Consider the following 18,968-nt stretch of genomic DNA (forward strand, 5'->3'; position numbering starts at 1 on the left):
AACACCTTAACGAGAATACACAGGCACATTGTCTAGAGTGAAAGCAACACAAGTGTGCAAGCTCTGCTTCCAATTATCAGGATTCAGGCTCCTATGGATTATCAGCCCCCTGGGAAGTTTCTCGGTGGAGGTGGTAAGAGCGTGGTTACGTTCCTGAGTGAGTCCCCGTTGACTGTGCGTTGGAGGCTGGTCCAGCCTCTCACTGACAATTTGGGAATGGGAAATACTGACTGCTGGCAGAAGCCTGACTTCTCCCATCCCTGTCTGAGTCCTTGAAACTCGATACCTAAGACATATGAGGATTAATTCAAGCACACTCCCAAAGACAGGCACAAATCTCTTTTTGAAAATATCACAAAAGGCCAAGGAGCGGGGCAGAGCTACCCAGGGATCTGATCTCTCTGCTGCATCAGTCGGTGCAAATCTCTCTCTGCCAGTCTCACTTTTCAGAAAGAGTGCCCAAAGTACAAAATGTTTTTGGAGAGGGACAGTTTTTCACTGGATCTGTGCAGAAAAGAGCGCAATTGGGCCATAAAATGGCAATAAATCAGAGGGAGCTCGTTTCTGTCAGCAGTTGAGAAGTACGTTGTCCCAGTCAGAGAGTATCCTCGTTTCTGATCTCAAATATTACTTGAAACAATAATATTATGCAACAAGAATTTTGTTTTACTGTGTAAGCATGTATAAATAAAAAAGCTATGGATATGCATTCAGAGGACTTTTCAGAGTGCTATTATGGAGATCTGGGAGTCCCAGGGTGTAGCAGTCCCTACCTCCAGGAAATACCTTAAGTATCAGTAGACATACTTTCATTTACAAACCTTTGACTAATGAATGTATATTTCTACATACATATGCAGACGTTACTTATTCAGCTTGAATATTTTCCTTAAAAAAAAAAAATCAACTATCAAACCATAAGGAGAACGTTACACTTCACAGTTTGCCATAAAACATGCCTCATATTTAATTTATATAAACTCCTTTTTGGAATTAAAATTTTATCTCCTTCCTTTTATAAAATGTTATTCATTCATATTATGTATGTTATTTCTGTTCTTTTTCTCTTATTTTCTAATGTCTGTTGAAGATTTTTTACAGAGAAGTGCTGACTCACAATGGGAATTTTATATCTCCCACTACGACTTGGTCTTGGTATTTATATATCTGTCATTATTTTAGTGTCTGACTTTTAAAGCTCGATGTTTTCTTGAAGTATTTCTTATCGGCAATGTTCAACAATGATGTTCTGTAATTGATGGACCATTTGAACAGGCTGATATTGCAATTTTTATACCCCTAATATATCTACCTTACATTTAGGTTCTCTGTTATTCAGGAGTTTCTATTGCAAATCTGTATCCAGCTTGTGTGAATTCGACTTTCACATTTCAAAAAAGTATTTATCTTAACTAAGGGGTTACACTTAATGGCCACTTCCATTAATGCAATTTACACTGGATTTGACAGGTCTCTGTAAAGTGGCAAGTGCTAATCAAACTAGTGCTGTCTCTCAAGGTGTTTTTTGGTGGGCTGGTTTAAACTGAGATATCCACTGCAGAAGCTCCCTGCGTACTCTGAGTTGGCTAAAAAAAAAGTACCGGTGCTCATAAAGGTGACCTCCCGTTTGCACTTTACAGGGCAATGGCCACAAAATTTCTGGAACGCTTTTCCCTATAGAGGCTTTTCTCAAACTGTCTGCCTGATCTATGCGACATGTCACTTATCATTGTTAAGAAAGAGAGGTTTAGTGAAGCACAGCGTCCCACATGGATGCTTAAAGCCACTTTACACATTGGGGTTACACTCTTCTGACAAAATGTCAATGTCTTGTCATACATATTCAGTGTCACTGAGTTAGTTGTATTTGCTTTGGGGAGTGCTGCATTTGTGTGAATCCCAGCAGCTAAGAAATGGCTTATGAAGATCTGTCACATGGAACCGAAAAGACAGAAACAACTTTTAAAAACCTGCAGCCACTGAGCTGAACTGCCTTCAAAGCGAGATTGTATAAGGTTTGCTGCATCATGAACTTCGGTGACTAGAAAATGACTAAATCCTATTGTAGACACTAAGGTGGCATCACTGTACTCATGTATGCAACCTGAGATCTTCCCACCCAAGTTGCACTTTTCTGTTGCAGTCTTGCTACAGGGGTCTTGAAGGATCTGCAGCCCTTTACGGACCTAACTGAGACACACAAGACTTAAAGAGAAGGCAGTTGGCCTGATCCTGTGTCTGGCAGCGTCTCATCTAAATACCTTAAGTTCTTAAACTAGCTAGAGTCAAAGAGAAATGCTCTCACTGCTGTGAGACAGCAGTTGCTCTCAGTGAGCTGTGCAAGGCATCAAGTACATCCACAGATGACATGCAAGGCCATATGCAAGCCACTAGGAAAAACCAAAGTGGGTCGTGCTCATCTCACTTGGGAAGCTGGTAAAGTCTGCGCAGACTCAGCACTATAAGTCCCCGCTAAATTACAGCATTGCTCTTCCAAATATCCTGCTGTTACCATAAAAACCAATCAGTTCTAGTTCAGACTTGATCCAAGCCATTGTTCTTTATCAGAATAATCACAGGTGTCTCTAATGTGAGCTTATTCTTCAGTGGAGTTAAACTCAGCATACTCTGCACTAAACATTCAGGTCTTGGTTCTTGTGTCTTGACAAGTAGGAAACTGTAAGATGACACAACAACACAGAATCTTTTACGTCTCTTACAGTGTTTTGATCGATGGGTTAAAAAGTTAGCCCACGCAGAAAAATTCTTTGTGATATGAAAGTTCACTAGGAACATAGCTCATATTTTATACTGTTGAGGTATAAGGAAAATCTTGCATGTGTCCTATCAACTACTATGTGAAAAAGACTTAATTTTATTAAAAAAAAGAGTGGAGTTAATCACTTCTGGGTACTGAGTTTCATTCTCAAATACACTGAGTATAAACCACTTCATGTGCAGTCAGTGAAATCCTACAATGTTTAATTAAATGTGTCCTTTCTTGAAAGAACTCAGTTTTGGAACGTGAAAGGAGCTGTTATTCACCAGTTGTTTTACTCGCTGATCAAACTGAGTTAATTAAGTCCTTTTTAAATACTTATTTTTTTGTATAGTTGGGTGGGTGTTTGACACTTCACTGAAGGTAACTTATTAACAGTGCAGCTAAAAAACTTACAGACATGTATTACTTCTTTATAATATTTGACCTTTTGCAATACATAGTATTTTATTTTTATTATCACTTAAATTTAAATAAATTGGTCTTCAAACCAGAAATATTTATGGAGAGCTGAAGACAAAAATTAGGTAAGAAACTCAATGGGAAGATCAATAGTCAAATACTTAAGGGTCTAATCAATGTTTAACTCTTTATTAACCTACCTATGTTTCACAGATATGTTTGCAAGAACCTAGCAGGAAGACCATAGGCCTTGCTTACTTGAAGCTCCAAATAAAAAAGCCAAATTGGATGAAACCAATAATCAATACACACTACCCGCCCCCCGCCAGTACTCCCCATTGACTACAGTAAACGAAAAGAAATGGTACAATAATGAGTCCTTATTTTTCTAATGTCCTTGACCTTGGACTGACAATCCAGGTTCATCTATTTTGACTACTTCAAAGAATTTCAGACTATTTAAGCCCTAGTTCCTTTGGTAGCACTTAAGCCTTCACTTTGCTTCAGAATGATACAACTGTGAAAAGTAATAGCTGGTTTCTACTATTCTGCTATATACTACCTACATACACTATGAGAAATAGCTGCACTTAAAAACTTGCAAATGCTATCTTTAATAACTTTGTCAGAGAAAATATTGCTCCATTATTTCTAGTGATCCTTAGGGAAAATCTAAAGATAGGAAGTAAAATTATTCAATTATCTGAAGTAGTTTTCCAAACTGACGGGAAGTTTTAAAGATTGACTGCTCTATTCCCATGGCTCAAATGACTGTTATTAGCTAGGAAGTTATTACATATTCTTATCCATTGTCAATTATTTACACATTTAACCTGAGAGACTGCTTTCTAATGAGCAAGTGGTATTTAATCAATATGCAAATGGTGTCAAAGTAAAAATAAGTTTTGTTTGAATTTAGTTGATATGAATAAATAAAGTTGAAAGCAGTTGATTATAATTACAGTTTTATCACTGCCTAAAAATGCCTAGTATTTGAGAGGTACTATAAATTGTAATTGATTTTTATGTGATGGCTAGGGCTGATATTTCAATGTATGAAGAGAGAGCAAAGCACAATCAAATAATGTATTACAGGAGAAAAGTAAAATGCAATATGAAATGACAAATTTAAATAAAAAGAGTGAGACAAAATTAAGAAAGAAGAAAAGAAGTCCTCATAACTTTGCGGTCTATAAAGTACCACTGCTACGACTTGCTTGTATAGCCCCATATATATCTCTTACTTATCGGCCAGGTAAAAAGAATGTCCAGCAGCAAAGGATGCCGTTCAAGGATATTTATGGATGGCTAATTGAAGAAGCTAGGATTTCATTTGGAAATACTTGCACAACGGATTTCTTTTTCGACTGAATCTGATGCTAAGGCTCAGATCAACTTGGGATTGTTACCTTTTTCCTTAGTCATAGTTGAAGCCTTCATTTCTTTTCCTTTTGAGGAGTCTGGAGAAGATATCAAAGACAAAAATGGAAGGAGAAAGTTAGTAATATAAGTATACATTGTGCCTGTCAGTACTATAAGAAACGTGCATAACACCAGATCAACCAAATGTGCAAAAGAGGTAAGTGTGAAGAGCTAGGATTTCTGGTTAGTTCAATAAAGGGCTCAACTTAAGATTTGAAAGCAAACCAAAAATAATTCCCACTAAATTAGCTGACAAGTTTCTGCAGTTCAAGCCAAGCACTCATTCCTGCGCAGCCTATCATTTCAGCCTGTCATGTGAATTCAGTAACAGCTCTGTTATTAATTCACTCAGAATAGACCAGCGTTCCCGCTGCAGTGTTGGCTGTGCAGGTCAGACAGCAGTTAAAGAACACCACAGTAAGGGTTATGATTTTATTATTTCTGAATCGTGTCAGACACTGCTCCTTTCGACATATCAGATCTGCTAAGTAAGAAGAAGCTAGATTTAGTTCCTTTTCACCAAAAGTGTGTAATTCAAAATATATCGAAACTGCACTGAGATACCAGCAGACCCTTTGATGAGGACTACTGGTTATGTCCCAACCACAGAATGATAAGACATTACCCTTTTCCTTTAAGGCTGCTGGAGGCTTCACATCTTTTCTTTTACCAGTCTCTAGAAAGAAACATTTAACATTTATCACAAGTCAGGTTAGAGAAATAAGATGACACTTGAAAAGAAAGCAAGTCAAACAATTTGATATGTAGAGAGCAAAAAAGATGTGATAATTAAATGGATTTAACAGCACGGAAATAAAGAACAGGACAAAACAATGGGGTCATTCATTCATCCTTTTAGACTTGGATATGCAAAATAATAAGCCTTCAGTATGTCATTAGCTTCTTCGCATTTTGAAGATACTGTTAAGCTGTCTCTCAAGTAGGCAATGAAGAATAATAATTTACAAAGAGGAAAGCAATTCTATAGAGCAGTTGGCATCAATGGATTTTTCTTTTGCTGAACCCAAATAAAAAATTAATCCATATTGATATAATTAAAATATTAGGAATACGGGTCTTGAAAGCCAGAGGCTGCTGATAAAGGTAAGTGGGAGTTTTCTTTATTCAGGAGTGACAAAAGGACCAGTTACTCATTCAGGGCTCCGTTATTCTTTTAATATCAAAGAGGCCATATGGGTATTGCCTGTGAACAGGATTTCACTTCCTGCATATATATAGCCTTTTAAAATCACAGGCAAGCTGGGTATAAAATAAGAACAGTGCTCATCCTTTGAATGTACATTTGTATATTTTATGTCACAACGAATAGTCCAAGAACATCATTCTATCTTTAATTTTTCTGCAGTATATGACAAAGTATTAGAGGAGATGAGAAAAAACATTGGTATTCTAGTTCTCTTTCTTGTACCTGACAAGGCAGAACCCAAGGACAAAAGAAAATCCAGAAGCTGGCTAAGCATGAAGGAAAACTATGATCATCTTGTGGTGCCCAGGTGAGACGCATGGACTGACAACAGTGACAAAGAGGAGAGTCCTGAGCCCCAAGAGGTTTCCTGGCTTCATTCTCCAGAGGTTTCACAAAGAATAATATATTCCTCCTGGAAGTGCATCACTTTGCTGTATGTCCATTCAGTACTCCGCTCTATGCCAGCCATAACCTGAACTGCACTGAATATCTCCAGCTTCCAGAAAAATGGGACTTTGTCACAATTTGGACCTCTTATGTGCCTTTATAGCTCAGAAACAATGCACAGTTCTGATGATAGCCTTTGCTGTTTCCCTTGAATTTTTTGAGTTGTTTCAGTACTGTCCAGAAAGCCAACAGTGCCTGTAAATCCTATAATTGTTTGTATTAGTGTTCAATACACGTCACATTGCAACGAATAAGGCTGTCTCCAAATAGACACTATCAATCTGTGACCTCCCTGTGCACAGCTAGCAGGCCACCCTCCTGCAACTGAAAAGATTACAGACATATGTGTCCGTGTTGCCAACAAATCAGGAAAAACCCTGACTTATATCAGTCACCCTCCAACACCTGGATCCGTCAGTAGCCTCAGCCCATCTCATTCGCAGTCAACCACATTCTTGAGCTGTAGCCACATGGATCAAATTCAGTCTAGTTCCCTGCAGGAATGTCCCCACTATGGGATTTAGACAACTTGTTTTTGACAGACTAACATCCAAAGGTGGTATAAAAATACATTTTAGTATTTCCCCTAGGATGCAAATTCAAATCTCTGCATTTAAAAGAAGCTCAGGTAATTACTGGGGTCCCTACTGGGGATCTGTACAGCGTGAATGTTGTTGAAAACTATATCATAGATAAAATAATCTAAACATGAACCAGGATGGGTTTGGCTTTCCATCCTCATATATTCCTACTCAAGATCTGTTTCTAGCTTTGAATAGCTGTTCTGATATTCAGTTCTGAATTTCTTAACATCTTCACTTACCTTTTTCCTTTGACCCCTCTGGATTCTTGGGATTTTTTCCTTTCGGAGAATCTGTGGGGAGATAATTAAGCTTTTGAGACTTGGAACATAAGACTGCCCTTCTACTCTTAAAAGAAAAAGTAACAAGTATTTAAAAATTACGACTAAAATTGCGAACATAAGTGTATGCAACCTTGACCTGTCTTTACATCCTCTCTAGAGACCACTTTATATTTTTTAAGGTGCAATAATGTCAGTAGCAAATGCAAGAGTAGGAGTTACTATAGGTCACTCTGTCTGTAGAGACCTTGCAGAAAGGAGAAATTGGAAAGGAGGAGGGAAAAATGCAAGTAATAACACAGGATTAGAAATTCTTAGGGCCTTATCCAAAACTTCATGAAGACAGAAAGGATTATTCTGTTTTCTCTGATGAGCTGGAGCCTAATTTTTTGCCTCAGTCCTCCAGGGATCATGCATTCAGGGTCAGCAAGTACAGGAAAAACATACATTATGTTGTATAAACAACTAATATTTAATTTTTTTTTAAGCGATAACCTCTTGACATCTTAAGTGTGTGTATAAAGGAATATTAGGAGGAAATAGTTTTTTCCAAAGTGAAGAAGTAATTTCATAAGCTTATGAATATATGTGGTTTGAGTGAGAGAATATCACAGCTTGCAGGATGCTGACTAGACCCAATTACACTCCATCTGACAGGATATAGCACCTAAGCATCTAGAAAAAACATGCCATTTATTCCAAATGAAAGTTAACCAAATCTTCAGTAAACCAGATAAAGCTAAAAGAAGACCCTTTCCAAAATGAGTTTAACTCTGATCATCTTCCTGGCTGCCACGGTACCAGGAAACGATCCCACTTATCCATCTGGCTTTAAGTGTGAGTCGTAGCAGAAAAAATTCACTTCCAGGGTAGCTGAAGCTGCTGGAGAAATCACACCGCTGAGGGACAGGGACTTAAATTAGAAGCCTGGTCTTCCCAGCAGCAGGTGGGCTCCTTCAGGGAACTGAGAGAAAACTTCCAGTGTGAAGACTGAAACCCTTTGAAGGATCCTCTTTGTTGACTGTATAGGAAGCCTTGTGGGAACAGCTACCCAACTGGACCATTTTACTCTGTGTGCACGTTTGTGATCTCAAAGATCAGCAGCCGCTGTTACAGCCACAAACCATGGCCTTTGGCCTTGTGGGTTTGGTGGCACGTGCCCACGAATTATTTTTTTTTTGGTCATCCATGTAGCAGGCCTTCCTGAGACTTCCTACGACTTGTAGCTCCTAAAGCAGGTTCAGCACTTTTGACTATTAAAACTTCTGGATGCAGCTGTTGGTGCAGGATGCTTTCCATGGTGCACCGACATCCCCACTCTCAGAGCCAAGGCTACTAAGATCACCAGTCCTGCTTCTCTTCCAGGGCGCAGGTTTTCATCTTCAGGGGTTTAAACAGGGCCTCACTGAAGACTTTTCAAACTCCTGCTCTCCACTGACCACTTTCCTGATGGTCCCAGAAAAGGAAAAATATAAAGCTGGCTTAAAGCTGACATTCACCTTGCTGCTTTCCTCCTGCATCCTACTCCAGGGGTGAAGCTGGGTCAGGTTAGGAAGATGGTGTAGAAAGATGTAACAGCAGCAGTATGTGAACTCTTCAAGATAAAGATCTAGTTCTCATGCAAATGACAACAACAAATATGTAGACGGCGATAGGAGGAAATACTAACTGAACAGACCTTGCTTTTCTGTAGGTGAGTCTCACAACATAACCTTCTATTTTTAAAGAAGAAAAATGTGTGTTATGAATTAAGATAAAAAATGCTGCAGGCAAGATGTTATTTCATTTTACTTTTACTTTAAAGGAAGAAGAACCATTGCATAGCAAGTGCAAATCAACACATTTGTTTCTTTAATGACAATGTACTATTATGTATATGGCAAGAAAGAAATACACACTACTGACTTATGTCCCTTACCAATCTGTGCATAAAAATAAATAGGCTTGTTATCCACATATAGCTGACAAAAGAAAAGATGCAAAGATATCCCAAAACATGGCAAAAGCAAATAAGAGAGAAAAAAGGAGTATTTGTTTGGAAAACAAATCATGGAACACAGGGTAAGAGTGAATTTACATTATCTATACAGCACAAATGCTGTCACTTTAATAACTCAGCATAGTGCAATTCTAGCGAATTTCTTGGAAAAATTCAGTGAGGAGTTATATATGATATATCATGAGCTTTTAGTTCCACTGTTAGAGACTCCGGATGAATGAGCTTCTACTCTGATTAGCTGGGTAAGATATCTACCAAAAAACCACATGGCAGATTATACCTTAGAGTTTCATTGGCCTCACATTATTTGAATATGCTTATGTCAACAGAAAATCAGCTTTTAGATTCATTATTGTAAGTAGGCTTCTTTACTCCAGGAAAAAGCTGAAAAGCTACTGATAAATTCAGAACAAGTGTTGAGATGTCCTTTATCACAAGGCAATGGAAAGTATAGTCTTCCAGTGTTCTCCTTAATTACTACAAATAAAATTAGACTTTAAGATTGAAGACCATTTATTCACCTCATAAAATAGATAAGGTAACATTGTGAGGTTGTGATCTATGGAGTATCCCAGTGATAACTCCAAATTCAGGGATTTATTTTTCCTGACTCTGCTTTCAATAGAAACACTATGCATCAGTTTATGAAAAATAGCCTGCTTTATGATAAGGTTTTTGGTCTGGACATCAACCTTGTTCATTCAGACTTAGCCCATCCTCCAAACAGAATGAGGTATGATGATGCCTCTTTTATTGCACAAGGTGCCAGGCTAACATTAATCATCACAAGGATTTAACACCTCATCTAAAAATGTTCCTTCATTTGGTTTTACATGAATAGTAGCAAACTCCTAAGATGCATAATTAGCACATATACGCAGTCTTAAAAATCCTTACTTTCCTGTGTCCTTCAATGTATTTTTATTTGCCAGAAGCATCCACTTTAAGAAACAGATTGTAAGACACCAAGTTGCAAAGAGTGAAAAGAAGGTCCCGTAACCTGGCCAACCTTTACAGAGACCCACTGAGGAGGCTTGAAGAGGTGACGGGGAGGGGAAGGAGCGGCATGCAAAAAAGGCTTTGATTAACTTCTAAGCTACATTTTGGGCAAATATGGTGACTGAAATTGGGGATTTATAGGGCTAAATATATATTTATGTAGCAGAGTAATCCAGAATGCAACAGGGAAAGCACATAGCCCAGCAAGGCACCGAGATTTCTAAGGGTTTCTCCCACACAGCTTTATTAGTTCTTCCTGCCGAATCTTTGCTGCCAATATATTTTGGACGTCGCCGTTGCTGCCGGGGCTCGGGAGCCTGGGGCGCGTTTACGGCTCTATTCAGCATCGAGTCGTAGGTCGAGATCTCGCTGTGAGCAGCGGTAACGCATTGGGCATACGTGGCTGTACTACATGGCGTAAAGAAAGCGGTGTGGAGCTCTAGTTGGGAACGCTTTGAGTAGCTTATTTGAATTTTTACAGAGATTTTTGCCTCGTTTTACTAATATGTAGGAAATCTGATATAACATGGCCCGCACTCGATGTTTAAAATAAATTCCTGCCTGTCCCTTTCTAAAGGCTGGGTGGAGGAGGTCTAACCTCCTCTGTCATGTTAGAAGGACCTGTTAATTACTCAGCGATTGAAGTCGCTGACCTATTGAGCACGAGCCCAGGAGATTAAAAGCAGCGCCATGGGAGCACTTGGCGAAGGACAGCCTACAGAAACTTGTTCAGGGCTGGCAACCCCCTTTCCACTGGTTCTAATGAAACTCTTGCCGAAGAGGAAAAACATTTTTAGTCTCCTCTCTCCTTTTTCTTTTTTCTTTTTTTTTTCCCCCCTCCAGTAATCCTTTAAAAGGAGCAGCAGGCTGAGCGTACCTGTTCCATGCAAAGGAGGAGGGGACAGAGCTGTCACTCCAGTGCCTCTTCTAATTTTTCAGTACAACCCCATCAGGGAACAACAGATTATAGGCAGTCTGTGGGAGGGCCACTGGACCCCAGGAGAGTTCAGACAGAGTTCTGGTCCACATAACTAAGCTCATGTTAATGGGCCATGTGTATATTAGGAGTAGAATACACATAGAAGAACAATACACAAACCACAGGATTTGCAGATTATTATAATTTAATTTTAATTTGTATATAAAGAAGTGATTAATTAGTGATTGTCCAATTAAACAAGAGTGAATGAATGAACACAGCTTCCAGGATTTTGAAAATATGTCTAGCAATGAGATTATTCCTCCTTTTGTTTTAGATTTTTTTCATCTTTCCATAGTGCTTGAACTAAACTCTCCGTTCAGTTCTTTGTTTGAAATAGCATAGAATGACTACAATTTAGAATAAATATTGTCTATCTATATGGTAGATTTTTTTATCCTGCAGATCCTAAAGAACATGTCAAATAAAACTTATCCATAAACCACTTTTCCTTTCAAATACAGCTATCTCTAGAAAGGAGGGAAGCAATAAGATGGATAAAAAGCACCCAGCAAAATAATGGATGAAAAGAAATTCAGTTGAGCTAACCATCTACTCTGACCAAATGAAAACAAACATGGGAACTGTTTGATAAAAAAATAAGAAATAAAAGAAAAAACTCAGACCAACTTTGATGTTGCAGGTGGTTAACTGGATGAAGCTATGGGTTTTTAACTATAGCTTTTACAGAGTCCAGAAAGCACATTACCCACTCATATGCTCATAAACTTTATTTTATTCCTATTATGTCCACAGATTTATGCAAGCATTCAGTTATGACTTTGTTAACTGGCTCCTCTTATATACTTTCCATTGTTCAGAAGAGCAAGTTCTTAGGAAAGTTCTTAACTATTACTCAGAGGGGTTTTGTGATATTAATTTAATTAATTTTGAGACTTCTGAATGTTAGTTGGTTCACCATATTCTGTTTATGTCCTTCCCCCCCCCCCCCCCCCTTTTCTTCATGCTATAAATTCTGTAGAATATTGTAACCAATTAAATGTTGAGTGGTTGAGATTTATAACGGGAAAGATTTATAATGATTATTTTAAAATTAGTATCTTAGTTCCACTTTGTGTGGTTTCAACAAGTTTTATATTTTATTGTGTATTCTTACCTTTATCTTTTAAAGCTGTAGAATTCTTTCCTTCCTTTTCTTTGGCATGTTCTGTAAAAATAATTTATTATTCTTCAAGCTAGATGTTAACATTTTATCACTCTAATACCTCTGGGATTATGATTGATGTAATAATTGGTGGTTTCTAACTAGCCATGATACCAATTAAATGTGTAGTACAAAACTGTTTTTCATCACTTTTAACATGCTCACAAAGTGAAACCATGAACTTTTCTTAAGTGTGATGAAAGAACAAAGGTCACTCAAAAGTTATTTCATTTTGCATCTTGTAATAATAAATGTTAACAAGTGTTCCTGAATTCTGAGTTTGGACTTCTAAGTTTTCATACAGATGCTTCATATTACCAAGGCTCTATTGGCACTTCTGGTCCAGGTAAAGCCAGTTAAGTTTTATCATAAATTTACTGAAATGGTATTATGCTCATAAATTCCTAACTAAACTATACTGTAAAAACAAAATGGCCAATGCATTGCAAGATTTTTTTCCTTGATGCATATAGATCTTAGGGTTTTATACAATTTTGTCTTGCCGTTACCTTTGTCTTTTGTAGCAGCTGGAGTTTTCAATTCTTTTCCAGGATCTGTAAAAGAAGTATTCACACTGATAAAGTGACAGTCAGAAGCCATAACTGAGTGAAATTACGAGATCTAATCATAAGAGAGAATGAAGCATCTAGATCATATGAGAGGCTATAACTGTATATTGGAAGAAACAGTGAAAAACTGAGTGATTGGAAGATTTGTACAAAATTCACCTGTTTCCATTCAGAGAGTTCAGTCCACAAAATGTGTTTTTTCGATTTAACTATGAAGCCTATAAAATTTGCAAGCTTCAACTTAATATGGGATAAGGATAGTTTTTTAACTTCCTTAACCAGAAAGGACAAAGCTGACCCTTTGCCAGTTTTGACTCATCAGAGCTGGCTGAGTCCTACTTCCCTCAGCTGGGCTTGTCCACTCTTGCTGAGCAAGTCCAAGGGTGCCCTTACTAAAACTATTCTTTTCTAAGGGTCACGTGTATCATCAAATTGAGAGACCAACACAACCATGACAATAAGAGCATGAAGAGTTCTTTTCATTCTGCCTACAGAGAAGGAGCGGAGATGGCTAGGCCACACGATCCTTGATGGATATTCTCTGAGGAAGGGCAGTTAAAGGCATAAAATTAATATGAACCAGACAGAAGACAAGAATTCTCTTTCAGACAAAATGCAAGATCGTCATTCTGGGCTGATGAAACCAAGGTCTCCAAAGCTTTTCCCACCAAAATTAAAAGGACAGATGAGATGGTCCCAAAACAGGCTAGTCAGAAAGAACAGACTTGGATTTTGAATTCTTGCTTGTTAAGTGAGTGTTTTAACCATCTGCTAGTGGTTACACTGGTTTATACACATTATCTGAGAAATACTAATTAACAGGTATATTCTGGGAAAAAAAACCAACAAAAAAAACCCCCACCCAAAAAAAAACCAGCCAAAAAACCCCTAATGTTCTCCATTAGATATGAAGAAAAAATTCTTTCTATTGAGAAACTCAGCAGCAATTCAGTGCCAGAAGATCTTAAAGAACTCTGTTAGACTATCTTGTTTTCTACACAAAGAATAAGAGGCCAAGACTCCTAATAAGGAAGAGGTTGTGTTTAGCAGATAGATATGAAACTTGCAGTAGCTACAGTGGGCAGCTGCAGTGATAATTTTTTACTGCCTTAAGCACACACAATTCACAAATTGTCGCTTTTGTTATAAAAGCATGGAATGTGTCCGATAGTAATTTATCATGGTATCAGTAAAGCTTCTTGTTCGCGATTTAGTATTCAGCTCTGTGTAAGACAAACTGAGCTCATGGGGAATCTGAATTGAAAGAATCCAGGAATAATAAAACATTATTTATGGCAGAAGTAACGATCAAGTGGAAAAACTTAATTTACTGTTGACATTGAAACTCTAGTTTTGCTGGGACTGACATCAAGAGAGAAATGTTTCATTATTTTTCTCCTACATTGTCCTTCTAAACAGGCAATACTTCCAGACGATGTAATTATTAAAGGAGAAGACTTGGGAAAGGAATTTGTTGAACAAGGTCAAAAGTGTAATTTTATTGTAATAAAGCTGTCTCTTTCCATCCTCACTACATCCCAGACATCTGCTTCAGAACCTACCCCTGCTCTCCTGCTCCTACCTTCAGGTTTTATACTCACCAGTTTATGATTCAGTCACTAATTTTCAAAGTGAGAAAACAAACAATTTACTGCAGATGTCCGTGAAGCATATACAGTGGAACTAAGTATCTCTAACAGCCCTAATAAAAAGCCAACACTAATTTTTAAATATTAAGTTAATGACAGAAATCTCTGCTAACAGAAATAAAAATCAGTGAGAAGACTGAAAAACTTGTGCCTCTGTGCTCATGAGTTATGAAAAATTCCCGAGAGAGAGTCCATGTTTGATACAATGGTCTCTTAAAAAAAAAAAAAAAAGGAGAGTGGAAGACGCAGACTTTTCTCTCTTTTTTCTTTTTTTTTTTGTGATTCACTATTCAAATAAAGATTTTGTGATTAATACAAGAATATAAGTAACACAGCTAAATATTACATTATTATGCCTTTACCAAAATAAATAATTTAATTTACAATATAAACCCTTTACTTTCAGAAGCCTGCCTGTAAGAACTTAAAGTTGTTGTGCACCTCCATTATTAAGAACATAGTTACCCCAAACTGTTGCAGAAGATGTTACCTCAATGATGCATTTTGAAAAAAAGAACATTAAACAATTCTGAACAGAAAGATTAAGTCATTACTGACAAAGCTTGAAGTCCCATATGATCCCCAAACAAGAAAACCTTTGAGAAGATTTGGCAGAGATAGTTGTCATCTCCAGAAGAAAAAATGCCTTTTAGGATGGTGTGGCATGTGACACAGATGCTGCTGAAGATTTTAAAACATGACCCAGAACTGACCTGGAAATAGGAAATTAAAGTGTAAATAAACACCAGCCATATTCTGTAGGACTGAACTTACCAAGGTCTGTTAGACAGTCTGCCATAACTTGGCAAAATGACAAGTTATGTCATTTTTGTGTAGCACAAAACCCATGACAAGAGCCTTGCGTTACTTGCTCTGTACTGATTTGCACTGTTAAACTCATATTGACATCAGAATACGTAGCGGACCTAGTGAGCCTAGCAGGTGAGAAGAATTTTGCATGTAAAATAATAAACATAAACTTTATAAATAGGGTTTTTTTGTGCTGGCATTGCACAAGTCTCTTCCTTTTGTCAAGGAAGAATATACAGTATTGGGATGAAACTTCTTTGGCTTAAACAGACTAGAATTTCTCAGCATATCCATTATTACTATTATCAGCTTTGTTGTATCAGTTCTAGTCCATCTAATCAACCAAAATCTGCAATTTTTACTAGTAGCAGGAGCTTTCAGACTTCTTTTTTTCATTTATAGATCTGACTGACATTGCTTTATCAGTTGTAGGGAGAAGCAATATGTAAAACTATAGCTTACTTCCTTGTTTCGGCTTTGATTTATCTGAGGAAAGAGAAGAGAAGGGAAGCAAAAGAGAAAAGGGAAAAGAAAAAGGAAATATTAGAATACATGTTCACACAGGTAATTATTTTTAATACAATCAGCTAATGAAAATGTATTTGAATGTATATTGTCCCCAAGTGCTTAAATATATCTTGAAAGTGATTTTCATTCCATTGTTGCTTGACAGTGTATGTGAAAAAGTTCATGAGTCCCACCTAATACCTTGCAGACATGCAACAAGAGCATAAACCCCCCCCCCGTGTCATATGACCTGCTTTAACAGATGGTAATTAACTTCTTCCTTAGTACTATTGGCTATCATGAGAAAAAAAATCTTTGCCTTTTATAATTTCTTTTAAGTATTAATTCTCAGTTGCGTTAATAACAGGCAGTAACTCCCTGGCAAGCATCTGACACTTGCTCATGTCATTTTTCAAACAAACAGGGCAAAGAATTAAAGCACTGTCTTTTCCTAGACACTTCTGGCAGTTCTCTGCCTTCTCACTCTCCTCTTAACAGTTAAAAATATTACACGCAACTTTCCTTTACTACTAATGAAAGATCAGTGAACTGAAATGTTGCTACAACCTTTTAGCCCATTTCCAGACTGTGGGGATTTGAGGTCGAAGCTGCAATAGCATGTTTGATCACTAAAACCTTCAGGTTTGAAACAACAAAGCTATGTCCTGAGTGCCAAACAAACAGAGCTGCCAACACTCCAGGTTTTCCTGCTAGTCTCCTTATATTTAGTGTTTTTTTCTTAAATTGCAAATCCTAATTTTGACCCGGTCTGTACCCCTCTACTTTTTGACATGTATCCTGACATACAATAGCTAGCAGCGCAAATGATTTCATTTCTCAGTCTAAAGGGCTCAGAAATCCCTGTCAGTTTAAAAACTATTTCCTGGTGCATTCATACTTTCCTGATTTAGAAAAGGAGTCCTCACTTTTCCTCAGATCTTCCAGCTACCTGGAATCAGTGAGTTAAGTACAGTTTCCTCTTCACTCAAAACATAACTCAGAGCTCCTTCCATCACCTTATATTTTATTCTTCCATGAGAAATATAAGTACATGCTAATATTCCAAAAACTTCCTGAGAGTTTTTTTGCCTCATTTGCCTTCGAGTGATCAATGTGTTGGCAGTAGCTCCATACATACAGGGCGCAGAAACAAGAAGCAGAGGCAATTGCTGTCTGAAAGTGTTTATGTTCGCTTCTGCGTGGCAGAGGAACTGAGCTGCTGCCAGCACTTGGAAGTGGCTGCAGAAACAGCGGCGACAGACGTGACACGTTGCTTTTATTCCTCTGACTTGCAGAAACTGGCTGGCTGCTGGCATGGGGACATCGTGCTGGTGCTGACTGCTGCCAGGGGAAGGGCTTCTCTCCTTTTTGAGCCCTCTGGGTATCACAACCCATGGTTTAGAAATCCGTGCTCAATGCCAACCACGTGAAACTGGTTTGTACCGCTCAGTCCGTGCTCTTTACGGCACAGTTAAAATATTTTGCAGATAAAGCCCCATTTCATGGTGGCACAATGTAGAAAGGACAAATCTTACAGCAAACACCGCCTCATTGCCGCATGAGATAGCGAAGAGAGGGGCAGCAGTGCAGCTGGCTGGGGAAGCACTTGTACGGCAATGGAAAATAGTGTGGAGATACCCAGACTAAGAATGACAGAAATCTAGGCCAAGGCCCACCTAATTATAACATTTTCCATGACAACTAACAAGCAGCTGACAGCTGCTGCAGGGTGCCTGCACTGGCTTGAGTAATGCTGAGTAAAGCTGAAGCTGAGAAACTGGAGAAAAGAAAGGGATAATAGCTCAGCTGACCAAAGCTACGCTAGTAAATATGTCTTTAAATACCTTATTCATAAGGTTACTGGCAAGTTTGGAAAAACTCTCATATGATAAGACTGAAAATGCCAAATTCATCATCAGGGTTCTAATTGCCAACGTGAACGTGAATAAATACAAAAATCACCTTGGCAGACAGTAACAAAACATGATAGATTAGGATGTGTATCATATCAAGGAAGCCAGGGCTGATAAGCTTTGGGTATTTACACCAGCATTTTACTACTTTGCTCCTTACCATACTAACCTAAAAATGTATGGATTGCTTTTAACAAGTGTACAAGAGGCAAGTGTGCAGAATATAATGCTGCAAATAACAAAAGTAATCAATATAAGTATATATAATGGGAAATGGTGCATCTTTATCTGGATGCTTTAAGGCTCCAACCCTTTTTATGTTCACCATCATCATTCAGTTGCTTGAGCTTTGTTTTAGCCTGGGTGTAGACCATCCCTTGGTGTTCCTGCTCTGGTTGCCTTGGGAAACTGTGTGTAGACTTTGTCACCTTCTGAACTACGTGCCACCAACACATGTAGTTCTTGCATCCCTTCTTCTTCTGGTGTTCCCACTCCCAGACATTCCCATTCACGCCTCATCCATACCAATCCTTAGCTTTTTGCTAAAAACCTCTACAAGTTCTGCTCTCAAAAGCTTTCGAGTTTCTCTGCAGTGGACCTTCATGGCTCTTCATGGGGCTAATGTTTGATTTGGGGTAAGAAAGGCAGCTCAGCTGACTTAGGGAGCCTCTGCCCCTTTACCTCACTGCAAGTCACTCTCAAAGACTGAAAAATAAAGGCTGATTGACCCCTGCCCAGGCTACAGGGGCAGAAAGCCTCTTGCGAGATCTGTGGGACACAAAGTCTCAGCACGGGACCTTTAAGCTGAAGCGGGTGGCCTGTTCACCTGAAGCTTTTTGGGAGGCTTGCAGTTTTGTGGAAGTGAGATCAAGCCAGTTTCCCAGTGAAAAATTCCCTGTTGCTCTGATAAACGCAGCAGAGCCCTGACAAATACCAGCAGAGCAATGCATTGAAAGGCTCCTGTCATCCAGCTGTCTGAATCTGAGCTTTTTGTTTCTGTGCCATTCTCTTTTAAAAGAGATAATGCCAACATGCTTTGTTTTCTTTTTACCTTGCTCTGCTGCCTTTGTTGCTTTTTCTTCCTTCTTTTCAGGTACTGCTGCAAAACAAAGATAAGGTTTAAGTAAGATTTCTAGGCGGAAGCGTTGCTCCAACAGACAAAGCTTTTCTTAAATGCTTACAGATTACTTTGAGGCAAATGATTTCAAAGATTTGTAACTATGAGATACCTTTTTTTCCCAATATATGACTACGTAAAA

General features: G+C 38.3%; 1 protein-coding gene across 1 annotated transcript in view; it reads right to left on the reverse strand.

The window, feature by feature from the left end:
• The window catches only part of TRDN (triadin), a 239,427-nt gene that overhangs the window by 57,270 nt on the left and 163,189 nt on the right, over window positions 1–18,968 (reverse strand). Inside the window, 6 exon segments of the mRNA XM_069805163.1 lie at window positions 4,591–4,641; window positions 5,229–5,279; window positions 7,081–7,131; window positions 12,214–12,264; window positions 12,771–12,815; window positions 18,737–18,808. Of these exon segments, the coding sequence (XP_069661264.1) occupies window positions 4,591–4,641; window positions 5,229–5,279; window positions 7,081–7,131; window positions 12,214–12,264; window positions 12,771–12,815; window positions 18,737–18,808 (321 nt within the window).

The sequence above is a fragment of the Haliaeetus albicilla genome, chromosome 17, assembly GCF_947461875.1.
Source record: "Haliaeetus albicilla chromosome 17, bHalAlb1.1, whole genome shotgun sequence".
Lineage (NCBI taxonomy): Eukaryota > Metazoa > Chordata > Aves > Accipitriformes > Accipitridae > Haliaeetus > Haliaeetus albicilla.